The 21,001-nt window shown below is 48.3% G+C and overlaps 1 protein-coding gene across 1 annotated transcript in view; it reads left to right on the top strand.

The window, feature by feature from the left end:
• Nucleotides 1-21,001, top strand: part of SKAP1 (src kinase associated phosphoprotein 1) — a 128,297-nt gene that overhangs the window by 11,212 nt on the left and 96,084 nt on the right. The window contains exons 3-4 of the mRNA XM_065651249.1: nucleotides 2,568-2,593; nucleotides 13,887-14,003. Of these exons, the coding sequence (XP_065507321.1) occupies nucleotides 2,568-2,593; nucleotides 13,887-14,003 (143 nt within the window). The remainder of the gene's footprint in view (nucleotides 1-2,567; nucleotides 2,594-13,886; nucleotides 14,004-21,001) is intronic.

The raw sequence follows: 21,001 nt of genomic DNA, 5'->3' as shown, positions 1-21,001 counted from the left end.
ATTCTCAATGGATTTCTTTGTGAGCTCATTTGGCTGAAGTTAGTGAATTATTTGACAAGAGTTTTCCTCATCTCTCTCCACTCTTTCAAGGCCTGATGTGGATGGGACCTTCCTATTTGGCTGAAAACTCTTTGCTGTGTTTTGCCCTAATTGGTGCTGGTCTTGGCGGATTCCACCCATAGCTATGGGTTCAGGGTAAACCTCCTACCATGCTGAAGAACGAAACATGTAACTGCCTGTTACCCACGGGCAGGGTGTGTTCAAGGTGGAACATGCTTGTCAGTTGGTCCTGTCTTAATTGGGAAGGAAAATCATAATTGGCCTCAAGCTCCATACTTTGGAGAATGGCGCCCCAAATGGCTCATGCCGTGCTGCTCCTCCCCTGCACAGACACGGGCTCTGGTCTCATCTGGGTGCACGCCTGGGACTCGGGCTGATAGATGGACTTGAACCAGCCCGATTGCTACCCAGGCTGTTGCAGCAGAAATGGGCGTTTTGCCCAAATAATTGCGTTTCTTGGGTAATGCAGGAACAACAACAACAACTTCTGGTCAGCTCTAAAAACTGTGGAAATCTAAGTGGCTGAGTAGCTAAAGCTGAAGTTACCTGCAGGAAGGGGTGAGGGGAACAGATGCCAAAAGTCACGTTTCTGCTCACCCTGTCTTAGACACCTACGAAACATCAGGATGAAAGAAAGAAATCCTGGAAGTGAACACACTGAAAATACTGTGGCATCGTCTGTGGGTGCCTTTTAAGCTCTCAAGATATGTAATTTATTCAAGATTTTCATGCAGTCAGTGGCACACGGAGGAATTAGATCATTACTCTTTTTTCTTCTGTAAGAACAAGACCATCTTCCCCCCACTCCCGATTAAATTTTAAACTAACTTTCATTCTCCATTTAAGCCTTCCCAGAGTGAAAATGATCAAAGCATGAGATTAAAGACACATCCTGATCTGATGAGATTAGAATTTTTAACTGTTTCCTTATGCTCTAAAAAAACCCAAAGCATCTTTTTGATATTTCCCCCCCCCTTTAAATTTGATCAGAGTGAAGCTAACATGGGCTTGCTGGTCCAGTAGGAAATGGAACTCAATTTTACATTTTTTTAAACCATTTTACTGTATTAAAAATGACAGAGGTTAGAAACAAAGCTCTTATACTTTTATTGAACTGGAATGAGAAGTGACAGAAAATCATTTTGGTCCTAGTGCAGTAAATGTTATCACTAAAACATGTTCAGGGGAGATTAGGACAGTCTCTCAAGCGCAAGAGACAAAAGTTCACAAAACAAGAAGTGCGGTTTGTTTTGGTTTTCCTGTCCTTGTCTCACAGTCTGTTCAGGAGACAAAAGTATTTCAGCTCTGGGGATGCCGGACTCGGGGCGAGGGGAGCGCGGGTCCGGCTCCTCGCAGAGCCCAGGGAGCGGAGTTTCTTGAATCAAACGTTGAATCATGTTTGAATTCTCCAAGCAAGTCTTGAGTAATAGTTAATGTTGATTGGAAACAAAAGGATGGAGCTGCTCTGCTGGTCCCCCTGACCTTGGGCTGCTGGTGTCGCTTCTCTGGGCTTCAGAGATAAGATGTGGCTGCCACAGGACGGGAAAGGGCTGGTGGTGACAACGGGACCGGCTGCCCGAGCATCCCTGGGCCCGGCTCGCCGCAGCTCCTCCCGCTCCATACAGCTGGCATCTGTCGCTGAGCCCCTTCACCCAGCAAAGTTTCCTCTATCTGTGCGCACATTTTATTTTCTTTGTCCAAAGCAAGCAAGTCAAATAAATATTATGCCCTTAATCGGAATTCTGTTGTTGTTTTCTAATTAATCTGTGTCAGTAGCTTGAATGTTTGTGTTAAATCATTTTCTTCATGAAAGCTTTTAATGAAGAAACAAATTGATTGGATTTTTACGTACTGGATTCTTGGCACTAATGCCTATAGACCAACCCTCTGTTGCACGTCTTGCCTGTGAATGGGTCACTTTGTGGTTTATCCCCAATCCTTGATCTGCTTCCAAAACTCGCCAGTGCTGTTCCCTTGTTAAAATGACTCATGTCAACCCAAGATGTGCTCAAAGTGTGAGAGACGAAGCTCATGGAGGCTGGTTTTGGCCTGGCCAAGCGGGCAGCCTGTGTTCTGCACTCCATGACCCTGCCCCACAGGAAGGTGTGAGATGGGCTTAAGAGTCGAAATAGCAACTTAGAATCGTTTGGGTTGGAAGGGACCTTTAAAGGTCTTCAAGGCTGCAAAGCAAAAGGTCACGTAAAGCTTTGTATTTGGGGAAAGAGAGCTGTTCCAATGGAGGGACGCTGGGAGCCTTTGGAAGCCTTCCAGAGGAGCAGTGAGGGAGGTTCCTGGCAGCAGGGATGCTGTGGGGCTGGCCGGCGTCTGCGGGACTCGCAGCTCCTCTTGGGGCTTCCTGCACTAAATACGTGGTGACCATTTGCTGGGTTCCTGGTGGCAATTCTGGCATGGTTCCCCCAGCTGTAACTTATTCATCAGGATAGAATAAACCATTAAGAAAATATTGTATGCTTATGTCTGTCTTTTTGTTTGTTTTGCTCTTTTAGGTACCACTTGGAGTTTGTGCCCCAGGGTGAGTACAAGCCGGGGAAGAAGGGCTGAGTTCTCACTGCGCTGAGCCTGGCAGCGGGGAAGGGCTGCACGTGTCTGGTGGTTTTGATGCAAAGTCAACAAGGAGAAGAACTTAAACTGAATATATAGCTGTGTCTGGAGGTTCTTAGGGGTGGAAAAGGGTAAAGTTGCGGTGAGGGCCATAGCAGGAACTGGGGTTAGTGTTCTGAACAGCAGAAACCCATTTCTGCTTACCCCTGAGAGCAAATAATACAAAACTGTCTGGTGCTGATGTAAATGTATTGTCTTGGACTAGCCCAGGAGATTTTTCTGCAAAACTTCTGTCTGCAGAAAAGGCTTAAAGTTCAGAAAGGGCCGTATATTCCCATGGGCCGTTGATAGGAGCAGACTGCTGGGGTAACCTTCAGCAAGTTTCCTCCAGTCTCATTGCTGCACGTTAACCCAAACTTGAAATCGGATCAACCTCCAGGTGTAGACAAATGGCCAGGCTGTAAACTTTTCAGGACTGTGACCATCTCTCAGTGTGTCTGTTAACAAGCTGGGAAATTCTGATTGTGACTTTGATCTTCATTTCCGCAATAATACGGGTGATGATTTAAACTTTCCAGGGTGCCTGCAGGTCACAAGCCGTGTCAGTGGGTACTTCTGCATATCTGGGGCAATTGACGGATAAGTATTTGCTCAGAGCTGACCCGGAGCTCAGCTCCCTTTCCTCACCTGGAGCACCGGGTGCAGCCAAGGCCTGGGGCTTGGTGGCTTCGTCCCTTTTCCTTCAATAATGGTTGTGAGACGTGAGCACAGACTGAAGGATCTGCCGGTGTTCAAACAAGACGGGAGCTGAGGCTGTAATAAAAACCCTTGCGAATGTTCCAACTCAGCTAATCTTTTCATTTACTCCAGGAATAAATTCCAGTATGTTCCTCCTTGATCAGGTGCCACTTCCAGCACAGACATGTCAGAAATGCAGCAGCAGCGCAATTCCCACTAGAACAGTGTTATCACATTTTAATATGAGCCTCGGTGCAGCCTCGGTGCTTCTAATTGCTTTCAAACCATTGTTTTCATGCGTTTGGTTGATTAACCCAGCATCTGGCATCATTTGAGAAAGTACAACAGACAGCTGTGTTCAAAATTAAAAAAAAAAAAAGAGTGAGAGAGGATTAGAACACAAAAGGGCTCAAAATTAGATTTTTTTTTTTTTTTTAAATTTTGGAAGTTCATACGATCTAAAGGGTGGAGGAGGGATGCTTGCGTTCTTCTGAAATATTCTTTATTCTTTTATGGAGTTGGAAGCCTGGGTAATATCAGGAAGATCCGTTTGCAGAACTGTGTATAGATATGTGAATGAAGTGCCTTGCTCAAATGCCTGCTCGGAATTACTGTACAAGTGTTTGGGTCTTCAGGTGTGTCCATATCTACAAATGTGCTCCTAAGTCATTTTGAGAACTAATACTATTTGGAAAAAAAATTTACTAAGGAAACAGGATAAGTTGGGAGTGAAAACATGGGCTTGGCCATCACCTAGAGAGCCTCAGCCCCAGCTGATGATCCCTTGCTGGGGGTGGAAAGCTGATGGTGAGAACTTGGTGCGTGCCGGATGGAAAAGAACCAGAGAACTACACTGCGGGGCTTGGTTTTAAAGAAAAAAAAAATCTCATGTGCCTGGACATATTGGTAAGAGCACTGCAAACCCCAGGCGTGAATGAGCTGCCGAGCTGCACCCCAGTGCATCGATAACAGGCTGTGGCCGAGGAAAAGGGGGTTTCTTGGCAGTAAACAGCTGCTGGGCCCGGTTCACCCACACCGAGTGACGGTGCTGACTGGAGGCTGTTCCTGCAGATTCTTTTTGCCTTGTTCCTTAGGTGCTCTTTGGACAGATCCCCGGAGTGACTCATATTTCCCTTTGGAGGAGGGCTGGCTGCCTTTGTGAAGCATTTTATACACTCAATATATTTTATACATGCATGCCCTTGCTGTCTTTCAGCAACCTCCCCTTTGTGGAAAGAGAGCTGAGGAAAGTTGGCAAAGCAAATCTGGAGAGGACCTGGGTCAGTCGCACCCCTCCTCCTCGTTCCTTTCTGCTGTTTCCGCCTCCAAATTCAGCACAGGGGAAATGTTCTGCAACACTTTGGCTCGGGAGAGCCGGCTGGTCGGAGGGACTGCAGGGAACGCAGCGATGGGAGGAGGGAAACTGGGGGACAGAGATGAGAGTTTGGGAAGAGGATGGAGGGACGGGGCGCAATGCAAATGGAAGGGTTAAAGAAGAAAAAGATGCACGTGTAGCTAAATAAGAGCTGTGGGTCAGGCTGGAAATTTGGCTTTGGAATTTTTTTTTCTGGTGTGCTGTGTATTTTCTGCATAGCAGTGTTCCTCAAAATGTGCATAAGTAGTCAACATGTGAGAGAGTGAGGATTGTTGTTCCTGTTTGTTAAACTTAGGAAAACTGAGGCTCAAGAAATGTGCTTAAGGTACCAGAGCATCTACTGGCATGCTCAGGAACTGGGTCCAGATTTGCTGCTTTTCCCAGCTCTGTGCTCAGCCCCAGAAAATGCCACCTCCTGAAGCAGGAGGAATAAATCCAAATGTATGGCAGGGTAAGGGCCAAGCTGGGCTAAAACATGACTTAAAAACTGGGACCCTTCATGTTCCGTAAAAGGATTAAGTAACAACGTGGAAAGTCTTAGTAGGCCACTTATCTGCTGGTATACGCTGTTCAGATGAAGCGCGGGTCATCTCGCCGCTCTGGCCGTGCTCTGCTGCGGATGCAGAGCACCCCGGGGTCACCATCCTTCTGGGGTTGGATGTTGTGGCCGTGCACAGGGTGGGTATGGACCCCAGGAACGCCTCTAGTTTTCTGTCGTTAACTGGCGGCGTACAGTGGCCTGGAGTGTTAGATTTCTGAAGGAGCTTTTCTATATAAAGCCTCAAATCTATTGAACTGAAGCGGAGCTGGATCGGAGACGGAACTGTGCATTTCCCCAAACCGCTGCTCCCTGCTATTGCATATTTGGTTCATGTAGTTATGACAAGTACAAGTAGCAAATCATTAAAGCAGCAAACCCACCATCTTTACATGTAAAGATCCCCTTTGAAGCTGGGGCAGAGTGTTCCTGAATTAATGGAGTGCATAGTGATTTTACTAAGTTGTATTTATAAAAACCTCTCTTTGCATTCATGCCAAGAGTCTCCAGCTCAGTGGTAAGCAGGGTTCAGACACAGAAACCTAGTCTAGATTTATGATGTGTTTGAAAATGCAAGGGAAAAAATATCGGATTGACAATATTTGTAACATACTGTTAAAATATCTGTTCTATCACCATGCGTGGAATTCCCCTGCTTTATAAACACGAGTGCCAGCTACAACCCTTGAAATGTCATAACACGTAGAGACAAAAAGAAAACAAAAAAACTTTTGTTAGGATGCCTTCTAAAGTCCAAGAAGTGTTTGGGTGGTGTGTGGAACAGAGAGTTAATTAATGAAAAATAAAATATACACAAAGGCATATGTTCTTTAACTTAAAAAAAGCAAAGCTGTAATATCAACACTTGTGACAGGTCCCTTTATCAGCACTGGAGCTTTGCTTCCTGCAGCTCCGAGCGTGCAGTTCTGTGTGTGTGTTGTGTTCTGGGCAGACTAATCTGTGCAGAGACAGTATGTTTTGCACTGAAATCCCTCCTGTTTCATAGCTTTGCAGACTCTGAGCAGCTGCACAGCTTTGCTTTAACACAGACTTATAAATTATTCTGCTACCTGAGGTATTATGCACAGATTTTGGAGGCAAGTAACAATTATAGGAGAAAACAGAACACTCTGCTTGGGAAAATGTCATAGGTAGGAGGCAAGTGTCTGTGCTCTGGCTATATGGAGGCGGATTTGCATTTTTATTTACATATATACATAGAAAAATCAAGAGGTATGTGTAACTTTGAAACTGCTGCTATTGCATTTTGAGTGTTCAAACCAGAAACCAGCCCCCCCACCTTATCGTGAAGCTTTAAAATCTTTTAAAAACTGGAAGTCCAGGTTTTTTTAAAATTTGGTTTACTGTTATCAGTCTTTACTTGGAGTCAGGAAATGAAGAACCTGCAGAATTTATAATAGGACTGAAGGACCAGGTAACAGCAGCTAGCAGCTTGGGTGGGTTATTCTGCAGTTAATGTCAAAACTTCTATGACCTTTATTGAGAAGAATTAGGTTAATGAGGAGAGCTTTTGAACTCTCTTTAAACCAGCCCATTGATTTAAAACTTGTTACGAACTTGAGGGAAATTTCCTGGTTTGGATTACCAGGTGCTTCTTGGAGATCCCGACTTCATTAATCAAAGTGTTCGAGCTACAGAGTCACCCGTGGTCCTTCGAAACCCGTCCCAATTGTAGCACCTTGGGGCAGAGCTTGTCCCCTTGGGTCACATCTCAGTGTCCCCCGTTGTGTCCTGCGCCTCCCTGCCCAGGGCAGCCCAGAGCACACCAGACTCTTCAGAATGAAGCAACGCACCATAAAAAGGGAGGTATAAAAATGTCAGTAAAGATGCTAAATATACAGCAGTTTGGGGAGCCCCAGTAAGTTAAATATTAATGAGTTCTATTGCTCTCACTTTGGTCAGTTAATAAAATACTCTAATTATTAGATTGTCTAAATTGCCTGATGTGCAGCTTTGGAGATAGACAGCCTTCTCAAATGAACCCTCTGTGTTTTCTGGACTTGTTCGTGTAATAGGAATGTGCTGCAGCTTTCTTTTTATAAAGAAATCTCTGGGGTTATTGTAATGTGCACAGATGAACAGGCAGCCCAAGCGTCGCTCTGTGCTCATGCACAACAGAAGAACGTTCAACAAATTGCCCTGCTGGGGATTGAGCATGAGTATTGCCATCTACCATCGCCTGGGCTTTCTCACAGCGGGTAACAGACCCTCTGCTCCACAGAAACAGGGGAAAAGGATGTAATTTCTCTGGTTTGGCCATTAAGATGTTTTGGAGCCCTTAGGAAAAGGAGCGTCCTGGTGTCACCCTGGGAGCCTCGCCAGGGAGGGGAAATCGGGGCCCTCAGCACCCACAGCCCCGCTCAGGGAGCGTCGCTGGGTCCTGGGGAGATCGGGGACCCACAGCCCTGCTCAGGGAGCGTCGCTGGGTCCTGGGGAGATCGGGGACCCACAGCCCCGCTCAGGGAGCAGCTCAGGGAGCGTCGCTGGGTCCTGGGGAGATCGGGGACCCACAGCCCTGCTCAGGGAGCGTCGCTGGGTCCTGGGGAGATCGGGGACCCACAGCCCCGCTCAGGGAGCAGCGCTGGGTCCTGGGGAGATCGGGGACCCACAGCCCCGCTCAGGGAGCAGCTCAGGGAGCGTCGCTGGGTCCTGGGGAGATCGGGGACCCACAGCCCTGCTCAGGGAGCAGCGCTGGGTCCTGGCTCGCCCAAGCCCTCCAGCTGGTTCAAATCTGGAATCCTGAGTCCCTCTCCCAGCTCTCCGCACAGGGACTTCTGAGTTGCTTTGGTCTGCAGAGCAGTAACCCCATGTGAATTTTCTCCAAAATGGTAATTCTGCCCTTTATTCAGGCTCCATCCTGCCACACAACTGTAAAATCATCCTTTGCATTATTGTAATGCCTAATGGGCATCTCCCCCAGTCCCCAGAGTGCCCGTCGCTCTGCTGAACGCTCCTGTCTTTGCATTCACTGGCCGTACTTATTTTTTCTTAACAGCGAGAACTGCTGCAGATACGGGCAAGACAGCCTCCTTGTGTCTTGTCATTGGAACATGCTCGCTGAACTCAGCTCCCGCCTGGCTCAGCCCTGGTTAGTCCTCGTTCTCTTGGAAGGGTTTTGGCTAAGAAAATACACTGAAGCTACTGACACTGCAATGAATGGGACTCAAAACTATTTGGCCTGTAGTCTCCTCTGTGGTACTGATAATGTTGGGTTTTTTTGGTTTTTTGGGTTTTTTTAGGTCCCAGACTGTATTTGCAGAGATGCTTGTTAATTATCGCACTGCACAAGTGTGGGGTCTGGCTTCACAGACGCTGTTGTGTTGTGTTCCTAGCAGAGCTGGTGCCTCAGAAGATGAACCAGAATGCAGATTTGTGATCTTGCTCTGCCTCAGTGTCCCCATCCTTTAAATAAAGACCTTTTCAGAGAGGGTCATGAGGAATAATTTATTAGTGGACAGAAATACAGACTGTTAGTAGCTTTAGGCTGGTTTTGCTCACATTGGATGGGCTTTGTATTTCACTGACGTGTTACGGGGTCATAAAAGAAAGAATAAATCTTGTTTACTTGTTTACATCCCGTGGGAATCTTGTGCTGCGCTGGGTTTCAGGCTTGTTCCCAGCGAGGCTGGGATGTGCTGGGGTCCCCGTCAGGCAGCTGCTCCACTTGGGGGCAGAACGTGGGAGCCGCTGCTCAAGGGGCACCGAGGACTGTGAGGGGAGGTGGGGAGAGAAGGGAAAACTGGAGAGGGTAGCTCAGCTGGGAAGGACACAGCGGGCCGGACAGCACTGGGTGGTGGGGGAGATGCAGCGTCACCTCGGCTGTTGCTTCGTGCCCTCACGGGTTTGGGGGGATATTTAGGACCCCCCCCAGCCTCATCGGCTGTTTGGGTTTGTGAGGCGGAGCTTTGCTGTCTGCCAAAAGTTGTCTTTCAGGCAAGGCTTGCGAGTTGCAAACCTCTTGATGGTAATTTCTGGGGTGGCCGTTTTGGTGTGTGAGCGGGAGCAGGTTCCCTGCCGTTCCCCGCAGCCCGTTCCCTGCAGCCCGGGCCCTGCCGTTCCCTGCAGCCCGGGCCCTGCCGTTCCCCGCAGCCCGTTCCCCGCAGCCCGGGCCCTGCCGTTCCCCGCAGCCCGTTCCCTGCAGCCCGGGCCCTGCCGTTCCCTGCAGCCCAGGCCCTGCCGTTCCCCGCAGCCCGTTCCCTGCAGCCCGGGCCCTGCTGTTCCCTGCAGCCCATTCCCTGCAGCCCGGGCCCTGCCGTTCCCCGCAGCCCGTTCCCTGCAGCCCGGGCCCTGCCGTTCCCCGCAGCCCGTTCCCTGCAGCCCGGGCCCTGCCGTTCCCTGCAGCGCTGCAGGTTCTGCATCCCGGCCGATGCTGCGCGCTGCAGCCCGACCTGCTGGGCACAGGGGATCACTGCAGCACATCCGCCCCTGCACAACAGCTTCCCGCTTTCTAGTTGCTTTTTAACATAAGTGGCATTTTTAGTGGACCATTAATTTGCTTTACTACATGCAATTAGCAAAAACTGGATACTGAGTGAACAAAATTAGGCTTGGACTGGATTCACTTGTCAGCCAGCCAAGAACTGTTTGGGTCGACGTTTCTAAAACAATGATAAATCGTCTCCTCCTGTGTACGAGGAGCTCCCTCACTTTGCTTTTGGCCCCGTTGCCGTCAGGCAGACCCGTCCCGCTGGGGAAGGCGGCAGAGCCAGAGACGGGTCCTGCTCTCACCGCGGCCTCGCCTGCCTCGGGAGCCGGGAACACAGTTATCTTGCTTCCGTGCATCATCTCCACGTCCAAGAAAACATTTATTAAGCGGGATAAACACTTTGAGATCTGTAGATAAGAATTTTCTCTTGTAGTTTGTTAATAACACCAGTACTGTTGGTAAAACCTGGGGAGGGGAGGACGGACATGTGTGCGTATCATACTGATGTGCAGTAGAAAACATGGGATTTTGAGGCAAATATATTGTTATTACCCAGGCATGAGCACTCCAGGAAAGTCAATAGTCTGTACAAAGAAGCTGCAGAAAATCTGCATCCACCAAAACCTCAGCTATTCACATATTAATCACAGGGGCTAACCACACAAATCCAAATGGGCGCTTAGGAGCCCATGAAGCCTTTAAGGCATTCAAAAAAGAAACATCATACATTTTCTAGCACATAAATGTGTTAAAAAAGGTATATAATTTATAATAGCAATGTTGACAGAGCTTTAACTACATTACTAAAGCTAAACTATAATATATTTACATGCGAGCAGTACTTACTGTGTGGGTACGTCTCTGTTGATGTGTTTCCATGTGATTCTCCATAATTTCAGGCAGTGATTGTAGTGAGGGATATTAAACCATAGTATTGATAATACTTTTACAGCTCTGCTTTGGGAAATGCATTACTGCTAAATTAGTCCCTGAAAATCGAGAGATATTAACACTGTCGAGCATGAAGGCAGATGGGATTTGGATCAGAGACCTTTATTTGTAGTATGATTCTGAGGAGTCATTACTTTAAAGCAGGAACTTTGTTTCCTTGACTATTAACTCGAGTTGGGGATTTTACTTCCGCCTTGGCATGAATGAGCTTATCATAAAAGCATAAATGGAACTCGCTTGCTATTGATTTTTCTTATGCTCTAAAAAGATGCTTAATGAAACTCTGGGTACCCAGATAAAGACCTTCACTGAATGCAAACGAAGCTTAATTGCAGTTCCCTTAACAAGCTACTGGAGATGATTTTTTTTTCTACTGCGAAGCCCTTTCACCTATTTCGATTGTTTCTCTTCCTGTGTGTGCCAGGATGCATTAATTCACCTTTTTTTTTTTTTTTCCCTTCCCCCCACCATAACTGTAGGTTAAAGAAAGGAAAACTTCTTTGCCGGTTTGCACAATATCTGTGTTAATTACACAGAAAGCTCCTATTTCTGCTGCTGCGTGAGGAACTTTCTGCAGAGAATGTCAGACAGCTGAATAGATGGCATCACTTCATTGTTCTCCCTGTGCTGCAGCTGTGGTGAGGCAAGCAAGGCGTATTTAGCACCCACGGGGCAGCCAGACAGAGCCCGGGGAGCCCTTGATGAGCTGGGAGCCCAAGACACCTCGTGCTCTTCCCCTTAGAGTCCATCTTTCTGTTGTTCGTGCTCCAAAGAGTGATAAGTTAGGGAATTTTGCTGAGGGTTTGTGTAGGAAGATAGAGCAGCTTTGCGTCAGGTGCAGAGTAATTATTTGCTGGGGTTCTGTGCTATTTGGTTTTTATTCCCTGTGTTTTCATTAAAAGCTAATGAGTTTTTTCTTCATTCAGAACAATAGCCTGGCCCCTGACAAGTTGGTGGGTATTTTTTCTGCTTGGACTCAACTGGCTGTTGCTGCTCCATAAACTTTATGGAGAAGTGGATTAAAGCACGAGAAGTTCTCGTAATGCAAATCCAAATGGAAAGGTGGTAGGATTTGGTTTAAGTAGCTATGTCTGCAGAGCTTTTGTTGATCTTTTTTGTTAGTGGAACTATAAGCAGTATTTGAAAATATTCCTAATACTAAACTGGACAACAAGACAGCAAGAACCAGCGCAGTCATGGTGACAACCCCCTGTATGAGATTTCACACCTGGGAATTATTCTGCCAAAACACAGACCCGTGGCTCGATTCTCCCCCGTGGCTGATGTGTGAAACCAGCTTCTGCTAGTAAAGCCAGTGACTTTTTCTTGCAAGTAACTTTCCTGATAGGGCCCTTGTTTTTGTTCCAAACGGTTTAGTGCAGCCGTGGCCCCCAGCACTGCCTCCTGCGATCAGAAACAGTTTGCTCGTTACTGCAATAATCCTGCACCTGTATCTCGTTATGTGGGACCACCTGTTACCTTGGTGTTCGTCTGAAAAGGCAGGTTTAATATGGTGCAGTTTGAGTGGAAGAAAACATTCTTTTTAAAGGGGTGAACGGGCTTATGGAGACTGTCTTATAACGCTGGCATCCTCGCATGGCTGCACAGTCCGGCCCGTGCCGCCGCAGCGGCTCCTCGGCAGGATCAACACTGCGTTTTCCTACGACACTGAGCTGGTGCCATTTGGTAGCAGCTTTTTGTGAAGGCTTTTTAGGGCTTTTCTTTATTGGAGGGTCTCAAAGTGCTACAGTAAAACAGGGAAGAAACATCCCCTTGTCACAGGCAGCGGAGCAGAGCACTGAGATGACTTCTCCAAGGTCGGGCAGGCAGCGCTGTGCTCGTGGATGTGCCGCTCTCGGGGATGTGCCGCGCTCATGGATGTGCTCCGCTGCCCCGGTTCTGGCCGCTGGAGTGCAGGGTTTCACTCTCTGCTTTTTAACCCCTAATTGCCTTTTTTCTTTTTTCCTTGTGGAGATGCATGAATGAATTTCAGTTTGCTGTAGCATAGAGGAATGTGCTTTGCTTACTCTGCGTGAGTGGGAAGCAGCCCGAGGGTGAGGACACGCGGTACCAGCTCTGCCAGTGGCTGATCCCGCAGGAGGGATCAGATCCTGCCCTTGCTTCTTGGCATGGGAGATTAGTAATTGCTGATGCTAAATGATGCACCTCCCATAAGGAGAAAAAGTTGAATATAAACCACGTCCAAAATATTGTGTCATGTCTTTCTGCAGCTGGAGACTTAATGGCGTCTCCGCTGTGTTTCTGGGTGGGAGGATGAGTGTGAAACCCTCGGTTCCAGGCCATGCTGCCCTTTCAGCAGTGCTTGATTTCAACTCCGGGGCACAGTTCTTCTGTTTGCTGAGATAAACCTTGGTTTTAGTGTTTGAACACAATTAACGTCAGCTGAAAACTCACCTTTCTTGCTGTTTGTTGTGCGTTGAATGAGTAAGCAGCTGTCTTTACCTCTGTTATCAGCAGTCTCCGGTGTGTGTGTTTTCAGGAAATGGAAGGTAAAAGCTTGAAAGGCCACTTTTTCGCTTTGTTTGAGTAGTATTTTCCTCTACAGGTAGGCTAGCTGCACTCCATTTATATTAAAGTTTGGTATTAACATCTGTCACTGTAGTATCTAAGTGCCTTCTGCATAAAATCCAATATCAGCAGCAAATTCCCTTGCAAAATGTCTGCCTACAGAAAACCTCAACGCAGCATCAAGTATGGGGAGGTAATAGCTCCTGCTATCGCTTTGTTAATTTGTATGTGACTGCCTGTCATAAGGAGTCATTTTTTTGCCCTTACCACTCTTCAATTAAGGATCTCAAAGCTCTTTCCTAAAACACAGGAAGAGTCTTCACCCTAGTGAAGCAGGTAACTTAGTGTTCCATTCGACAGATGGAGGATTTCTGCAGAGGTCATGCACTGATGGCAAGAACAAGGAATTGACAGAGTTTTGGTGGTTTGGCCCCACCACTGGTATTTCCAGCCTCGTCCGGTGTGAGGTCTCTGCACACCCAGCAGGGGTGTTCTTGCAGCAGGAATGTGCCGCCTTGGCCCCGAGTGATGAATCTGGCCTTAAACCCACAAGAGTGGGTTTGGGTTTTGTAGAGAACTTCAGGGGAAGGTGGGACCCAGGAGGAACCAGGTCTCGCGGTGTAGGCAGTAAGATCTCGGTTTGGAGATGTGAGCTCTTCACTAAGATCTGGCTCTTTTCTTTCCAGGGGAGGATCAGCACGATGCTGGCGTGGGACAGGACAGTTCTGATGAGAACCAGAGCTGGAGCGTGGCACCTTCCATGGCATCTGAGGCGTCGCTTCCCTCAGACTTCCAGGATGATGGTAAGTCACTGCTTTGTGGAGCCCTTGAGTGAAGAAGGCAGAAAGGCAAGCGTGAGCTAGTACGACTTGTTGTCTTTCATCCATCTCATAACACTGCAAGTCTGTTTTTGTTTTTTGTTGACTGGTAGCTGTTTTGTCAGTGACTAGAAAATGTTACAGTGATCCTAAATTTAATTTAGTATTGCTCAAGTTAAATGTATTTGTTGGTCATCTTGGGACAAACTGGAGTTGGTTGGTGCTGAGCAGTGGATGGGACCTGGCTCTGAGGCCAAGGGCTCTTTCCAAAGTGTCAAATGTCAGACGGGGGTTTTCTGGGCTAAGGGTTTCTGTGATGCTCACGTCCGCTTGTCGGTGGTGGTTTAGAACTGATGGATTTGCAATATGCTGTTGCAGTTGAACCTACAGAGCTCAGATGGTTCTGATCTTCTCAGGGGTTATCTCTGGGCCCTAGCGAAGGCTTGACTGCTTTGGTCTCAGATTCTCGATCTCTCGCTTCCCACAGATCTTGTTTCCTCCTCCTCTTTTGCTTCACTTGCACTTTCCCCCATGCTTTCTTACCCCCCTTGCCCTTCCTTTTTCATTTTCTCTGCTTCCATCCCTCCTCTTCTCCACCTTTCTCTGCTCAGTGTGCTCTTTCATGTCTACTCCCACTCTTGCTAGGAATCAGTAGTCATCAGTCAAGAATACAAAGAAACAAGGATTTATTTGGGACGAGGCCATAAGAGCTGATGGGCATCACAGTTACCAGGCATATCTGCTGTATGTGTTGATTCGTGCTATAAAATAAATGGCTTCATTTAGACTGATTAGAGACAAGGTTGGTCTGATAGATAGCTAGTAATTGCAGCATGGGAAGAGGTGTGGAGTTTGGGTCTGGTTGTTTTAAATAATCTGCGTGCTCAGATATGATGCACTTATGCAGAGTGCGGATGGAGAACGTGTGACAAGGATAATGGATGTTGGCCTAAATGGGACATGAAAGGCTGCTGAAGACCTTGCGCTTGGCCTCGCCAGGCGAGCAACGTCTTTATGAAGTCTAGGGTTTCTCCTGGCGTGTTTATTAAGCTTGTCTGAGGAGGTATTTGCTTTGCTAACTTTGAGTGGTGGTTTTTGGCAGCTCTTCGGGGCAGAGTTTGACAGAACGCTCACAAGGTATGCAAACACTTGGCACCACTGGAAGTTTTCAGATGCAGACGAAATGCCAGGCTGAATGGAAGGACGCCCAAGTGGCTGAATGGCGAGGAGACTGATAATATAGAAAAATTACATACTACGAAAAGGAGGGAAAAAAGCTGGCCTTGAGAGCAGTTACATTAAAGTGAGGTGTTAGTTCTTGGAAGCTGGTAAGAGTGCTGAATTAACAGCAAGTCATGGACTTTGTGTGTGTTCGTTCTGGCTGGAAGCTGGGTGATGTTGGCTGATTGGATGCAAGCTGTTGGTAGTCTGAAACAGGAATACTAGAGGGGAAAAAAGGAAAAGAGATTAAATCGCTACTTTCAAGAAGCAAATTAAGCTAAATTTTGAACAGACTTTTCCTGGCTTGCCCTGACTTCTCGTGGGAATTGGAGAAGCTTCCGAGCTGTCTCTGGAGGGAGCGCGAGGGCCGGGGCGGGTTGGGATGACTCTACTCAATGAGGCATGGCCTGCGCTGGAGGATCGTCCCTAATGAGTGATTAAGGAGCTAATGTTTGTACAGTGTGGGGAGGCTGGGAAGCACTGGGGAAGTGCTAAGCACTCTTATAATGATAAGTATTTCTTAGGAGACACTTCCCACGTAATGTGCTCTGCTCGGAACACTTGAAGACTTTTCAAAAATGTTTTGTCTTTTAAACTGGTAGATCAGTTAATTTGCTGGTGTTTGTTCATTTAGCGTTACTGAAGCACAAGGTAGATGCCACAGTGTCCTGAGGGGTAGGAGCTGCGTACCTTTAGTATTTTGCACTTCCAGATATTGCTTGATCAGTGGGGTTTTCCTGCAGCTCCTCAGCCACAAGCATCTGATCTGTGGGGAGCGATGCTGAGCTGGGAGCCAGAGGAGCCACTTGGCGTCACGGCGAGATCATGGCTGTGTCACGACAACACGAGGGACGATATATTCTATTTGTATTACACAGGTGTCCGTCAGCACAGGGAAGGTGACGGGGATGTACTTTATGGGTTCTGTTAGGCATGGGCCCCGGGGTAAGAAATCTCGCCTCTGACCTCCAGGGTTTTTCCATCATGTCAACAGAGAACTTTGGCCAAACATACTTAGAGCTTGGGCAGTTCTGTGGGTGGGTTGTTTTTGGGGTTTTTTTATGTAAGTTTCGAGTAACTTAAATCCTTCAGCAAAAATTCGCTTTGCTTTATAAAAATGTGCTAAAAATGGCTTTTCTCTTAAAAGGTGTGGAGGGTGGCAGATAAAGTGGTACCTCACTGTGCCCCAGTGGCTTGGGGACAGGGGGACAGACACAATGCAACACGACACTGAGGGCTGGGGGGGTTAGAGACTGTAAAGAGGTGGCTGGTCTGTAATGCAGCTCCGGGTACTTGAACCCATTTGCAGCCTGGACAGGGGGTGCCTGGTGCCGGGATGGGGGGGGTGCCAGGATGGGGTCCCAGGGGTCCTGGCATGGGGTCCCAGGAGTTTCAGGGTGGAGTCGCAGGGGGTTTCGGGATGGGGTCCCAGGGGTTTCGGGATGGGGTCCCAGGGGGTTTCGGGATGGGGTCTCAGGGGTGCCAGGATGGGGTGCCAGGGGTTTCAGGATGGGGTGCCGGGATGGGGTCCCAGGGGTGCCGGGATGGGGTCCCAGGGGTTTCAGGATGGGGTGTCGGGTTGGGGTCCCAGGGGTGCCGGTTGCCGGGGCTGCGGGAGCGGCGGCGACAGCGGAGTTCTGCAGCGCCCCCGTGTGGCGCAGGGGGAGCTGGAACCCGCGTTACTTTTGATTTAAAACCACAACGAACAAACAAAACAACACGGCCCCTCCCCAAACCTCCAAAACAGGTGTTTTCAGAAATTTCTTCTTCCTGCTCTGCCCACTGCGGGAGCCCTGACAGCTCGGCGTGGGTTTGAATGAAGCCCCTGTGTCAATTCAGTAACACCAAACCTCTGCTTTTTCGGGCCCAAAGCGGCAATGGTGGTTTTCTCCCCGCGCCGGCCTGGCGGCTGCTGCGTGGGCTGACCTGCGCTGGCAGGCTCCGGAGCGGGGCAGCGTGGCCCATGGCCCTCAGCCTGGGCTGTGGCCCAAAGGAGCCACTTGCCCAAATGCTGCTGAATTTCAGGTGTAAAAACAAAGTGCGTGAAATAAAATGCAGACTAAGAACCTGTTTCAGAAATGCTGAGTATCGGCAATGGTCTGTATAGATCAAACCCTGAATGCCCACAGATGCCTTGTATGCTGGAGTTGAAAGCTTTACGTTTTTCTTTTCAAAAACCATTAGAAGCAATTATCTCTGTCTCCCTGATGTCCAGAAATATCTTTTGTTGGTTTTGACGAGGTTATTATAAACTTGCTGTTCGCGTACTTTCAGCCTCCCGAAGCAGTGCAGGAAGCGCTGGGGGACGGGTCGGTGAGGGTGCGATTGCTGCTGAAGGTTTCTCCTGGACCGTTCCCTTTCTGATCTCGGGCATCGTCCCACCGAGCCCGGGGAGCGAGAGGTTAAAACACGGGGCAGTTATTTCTCCGGAATCCTTCCCCTGCCCTGGAGCGGGTCTGACCAGCTCAGTGTGAGTTTCGCCAAGGGAAGGAGAACAGGCACTAATCCATGTGTAAGAAAACAACATGTTTTCTAAAAAAATATCTACTCATACTGTGTGACGGTTTGTAAAGAAATCAGAATCCCTTAAAGCCGCAGAGCTCATGTTCTTTGATTTATCGTTTTCTGAATGGAAATGCACCATAACATTAGTGCTTTCAAGCGCAGTGTGATAATGTCTCTGGCATTGTGCAAATAAGTTCCTGGAACGGTGCTCTGGCTGGTCAAAAGGTTTGGCTATATTTTATACAGAGCAACTCCGTTCACCTCTATATTAAGCATTATTTGTTCGGGGTGGAGAGGAGGAGGGTGGGTTGCTTGCTGGCTGCCAGAAATAGATGCATAAATTACATAGGAGAGCTCAGAGCTTTGTGGAGAACAAGCAGCGGTGAGAGTCATGCTACCACGATTTTCAGCTTTCATTTAAAACAAACAAACGGAAAAAAGCCCAACCCAAAGTGGCTTCGTGTTCTCATTTGGGATTTTACAGCTGCAGCAGATTGTAGCACGAGTGATCGCTGCAGGAATCCTGCGTGAGTGCGCCCGCAGGTCCCACCAGCCGGGCACGGGGAGCGGCAGATGCTGGTGCGGGGGCGGCCGCCCCGGTTCTGTGGGTTCTGTGGGTTCTGTGGGTGCCAGTTCAGGCCCAAAGTCCCGTTTCCTCAAGCGGAGACGTTTGGGAGCTGGTCTGAGAGGCCGTTGTGGTGCTCAGGGTGTTGGGGGGAGTGGGTGGCTGCAAGTGCCCTCTGTGTCATCTGGTGTCCCCCCGCACCCCATAAAAGCAGTTTTTCTATATAAAGAGTTGAATGTAACACATCGGTGCTGACTGACGGGACTGGAGGGTGGGTCCCTGGGATGCTCAGCCCAGATCTCTTGGGAACATGCTGTTTGGTGGTTCCTTAGCACTTTTTTGGGACACAATCCTGACACAAACCAGATCGGGCCCCAAAATGTTGTGGTCCAGCCTATCCCTTAAGCTCCCACATCAAAACGGGATGCGGTTTCATGGTGGTTATTTGCAATCGAGGACCGTCAACCTCAGGATTCAAGCGTTGGCTTTAAAAGCATGAGTTACTTTTACACGAGATGATGTGCTTGTGATTTGGGCCTTGGGTGTTCCATGCCTCAGTTTGTGGTTTGGAAGGGGATTTCTGCCCAACCATTGGGGTGTTTGTTTGTTTTTTAAGCTGAGATTCTCAAGTAATTCCTTGATCGCAAGAGCTCTTAAGAAAAGCAAAGATGTTATGAAACATGTGGTGTAAAATCTCAGCAGTTTGGTGGGCCTGTGGGGCCCCAGACAGGAGTTATAGCTCAAGTCGTTTAGAAGTCGGTGAAATGCCAACAACTTATTAATGTGGCTTTTCTAAAGTAAAAATCCTGCCTTCTTCGCTGATTCCCTACAGGGAAAAAGCATAATTAAAGTTTCTTTGTATTGCTTTATAAGTGCAGGATCAGATGAACAGATTTATTTTCTGTACCTAGAGGACAGTCTTTAACGACAAGGTGTTATCTGGATTTTTTTAGTAAACGGTTCAACAACAGCAAGTGTGCATGGAAACAGGGGGCATTGGCTGATGCTCGCAGCTCAGAGTTAGTTGTAGTGGAGGACGTCCTGAGCCTGTCGAGGATTTTGGTGTGCGGGGTCTGGGTGCTCGGGGGCTCGGTGTGCGGGGTCTGGGTGCGCGGGGGCTCGGTGTGTGGGGTCAATGCTGTGGGTGCCTGGTCCTGGGTGGGTGGCAGCTGTCAGAGCCGGGATGGAGCTTCCTCTCGTGGCAAATCACATGTTCCTCATGTCAAACGCACGTGAATGATCGATGTGCAAGTGACGGTGGTGCTGAGGGCTGGGATAACTCATGCACCCGCCTCCTAAAGGCCTTTTTATTCATGCATATGTAAATCCGAGGCATAAACGCTTTGTGTCTCTATGTTCTCCCCAGCAGAGGGATCAATATGCAGGAAATGTAAGTTAACACAGCGTCAGGGCGGAACTTCATTACAGCGTCTCTTCTGCCCTTTTTTAAAAGAAAGTGATTCTGGTTTCCTGAATTAACAGGCACTGGAGTCTTGTCACTGCCCTGCGAGGGGTTTTCTGTGCCGGAGGGGTGCTGGGTTGGGATGGGCTCGGTGCCCTGTGGCCGTGCAGGAGCAGCCTCAGGACCTCCCAAGGACCTCACCGTGGCCTGGGCAACCGTGTCGTGCCCTTGCAGAGCTGCTGGGGTGGAGTGCTGGGCACCGGCAGCGATGGGGCGACTGCCCGTCTGGAACTGACAGCCCGTCACCAAATACCTGAATAGGAGGATAGAAAATTTGGTGCAAGACAGGAGATGCTCTAGGTTATGCAATTGAAGCCTATGGGGGTTATAGCAAAGATCTGGAGTTGGGTTTTTTAGTATTAGGTTTTTAGCGTACTGAAGGAGGCTCTTCCTCTGCTCAAACAACAAGACGACTTGTCTGAAACCAGGGTCAACTCCTCCTCATTCCTCTGTGGGACACATTTGTGTGACAGCTCGAGGACAAGAGGGAAACCAAACAGGTGCTTTCCTGTGTTCCCGGCACACGTGCACAGAGCCCCAGGACCCTTCTCCCGTGGGGGAGACGCAAGATCTGCTCCGAACGGAGCTGCCTCGTCCCCAGACACCGGTACCGTCTGCTCCATGGACCCGCTTCTGGGGACAACCAGGATTTTACCTGGGTCTTGCAGGATCAATCTCAAAACACTAACAAGTCCTGAAAGACAAAATTCCCAGCCAAGAGAAATGGTCTAGACAGCAATAAAAGTCCCTGCTATATATGAGTTAGCACATACTAAACTGCTACTGACTTCATTCTGACTTAAGCCTGTGCTTAAATGTGCGGTTCAGTGTGAGCCACAGGGAATACATTAAATTATTGCCCAGGTTATGTAGTGCTGAAAATCGCTATGTGCAAAAACAAAGCCACTGTCCTGAAGAATTTAATTTAAAGACTGGTTATAATAAATTCTAAAGTGAAATGTGTGAAAGGACAACTGGAGGGAAGAAAAAGCTTTTTTTTTTTTCCCTTTTAATTTATTTCATTTCTCCTTTAAATGTAAAGAGTCAAATATTACTTCATTCAGCAAGCTTCTCCCTAGAGCTGTTGTACCTGCCGGTGGGTTTACTCGAGCAAAGAGGCTCCGTCGGATGTTCTGTCATTGTCATTTTGCACGAAGGCACTTTGGTGTGTGTGCACACGTGTGTTTTAAAGAGTAGCTTTGTTTAAGGCTTACAGTGATGAACTACTTC

Source organism: Caloenas nicobarica, chromosome 24 (assembly GCF_036013445.1).
Source record: "Caloenas nicobarica isolate bCalNic1 chromosome 24, bCalNic1.hap1, whole genome shotgun sequence".
NCBI classification, from domain to species: domain Eukaryota; kingdom Metazoa; phylum Chordata; class Aves; order Columbiformes; family Columbidae; genus Caloenas; species Caloenas nicobarica.
This window is presented reverse-complemented; position numbering and strand designations above follow the sequence as displayed.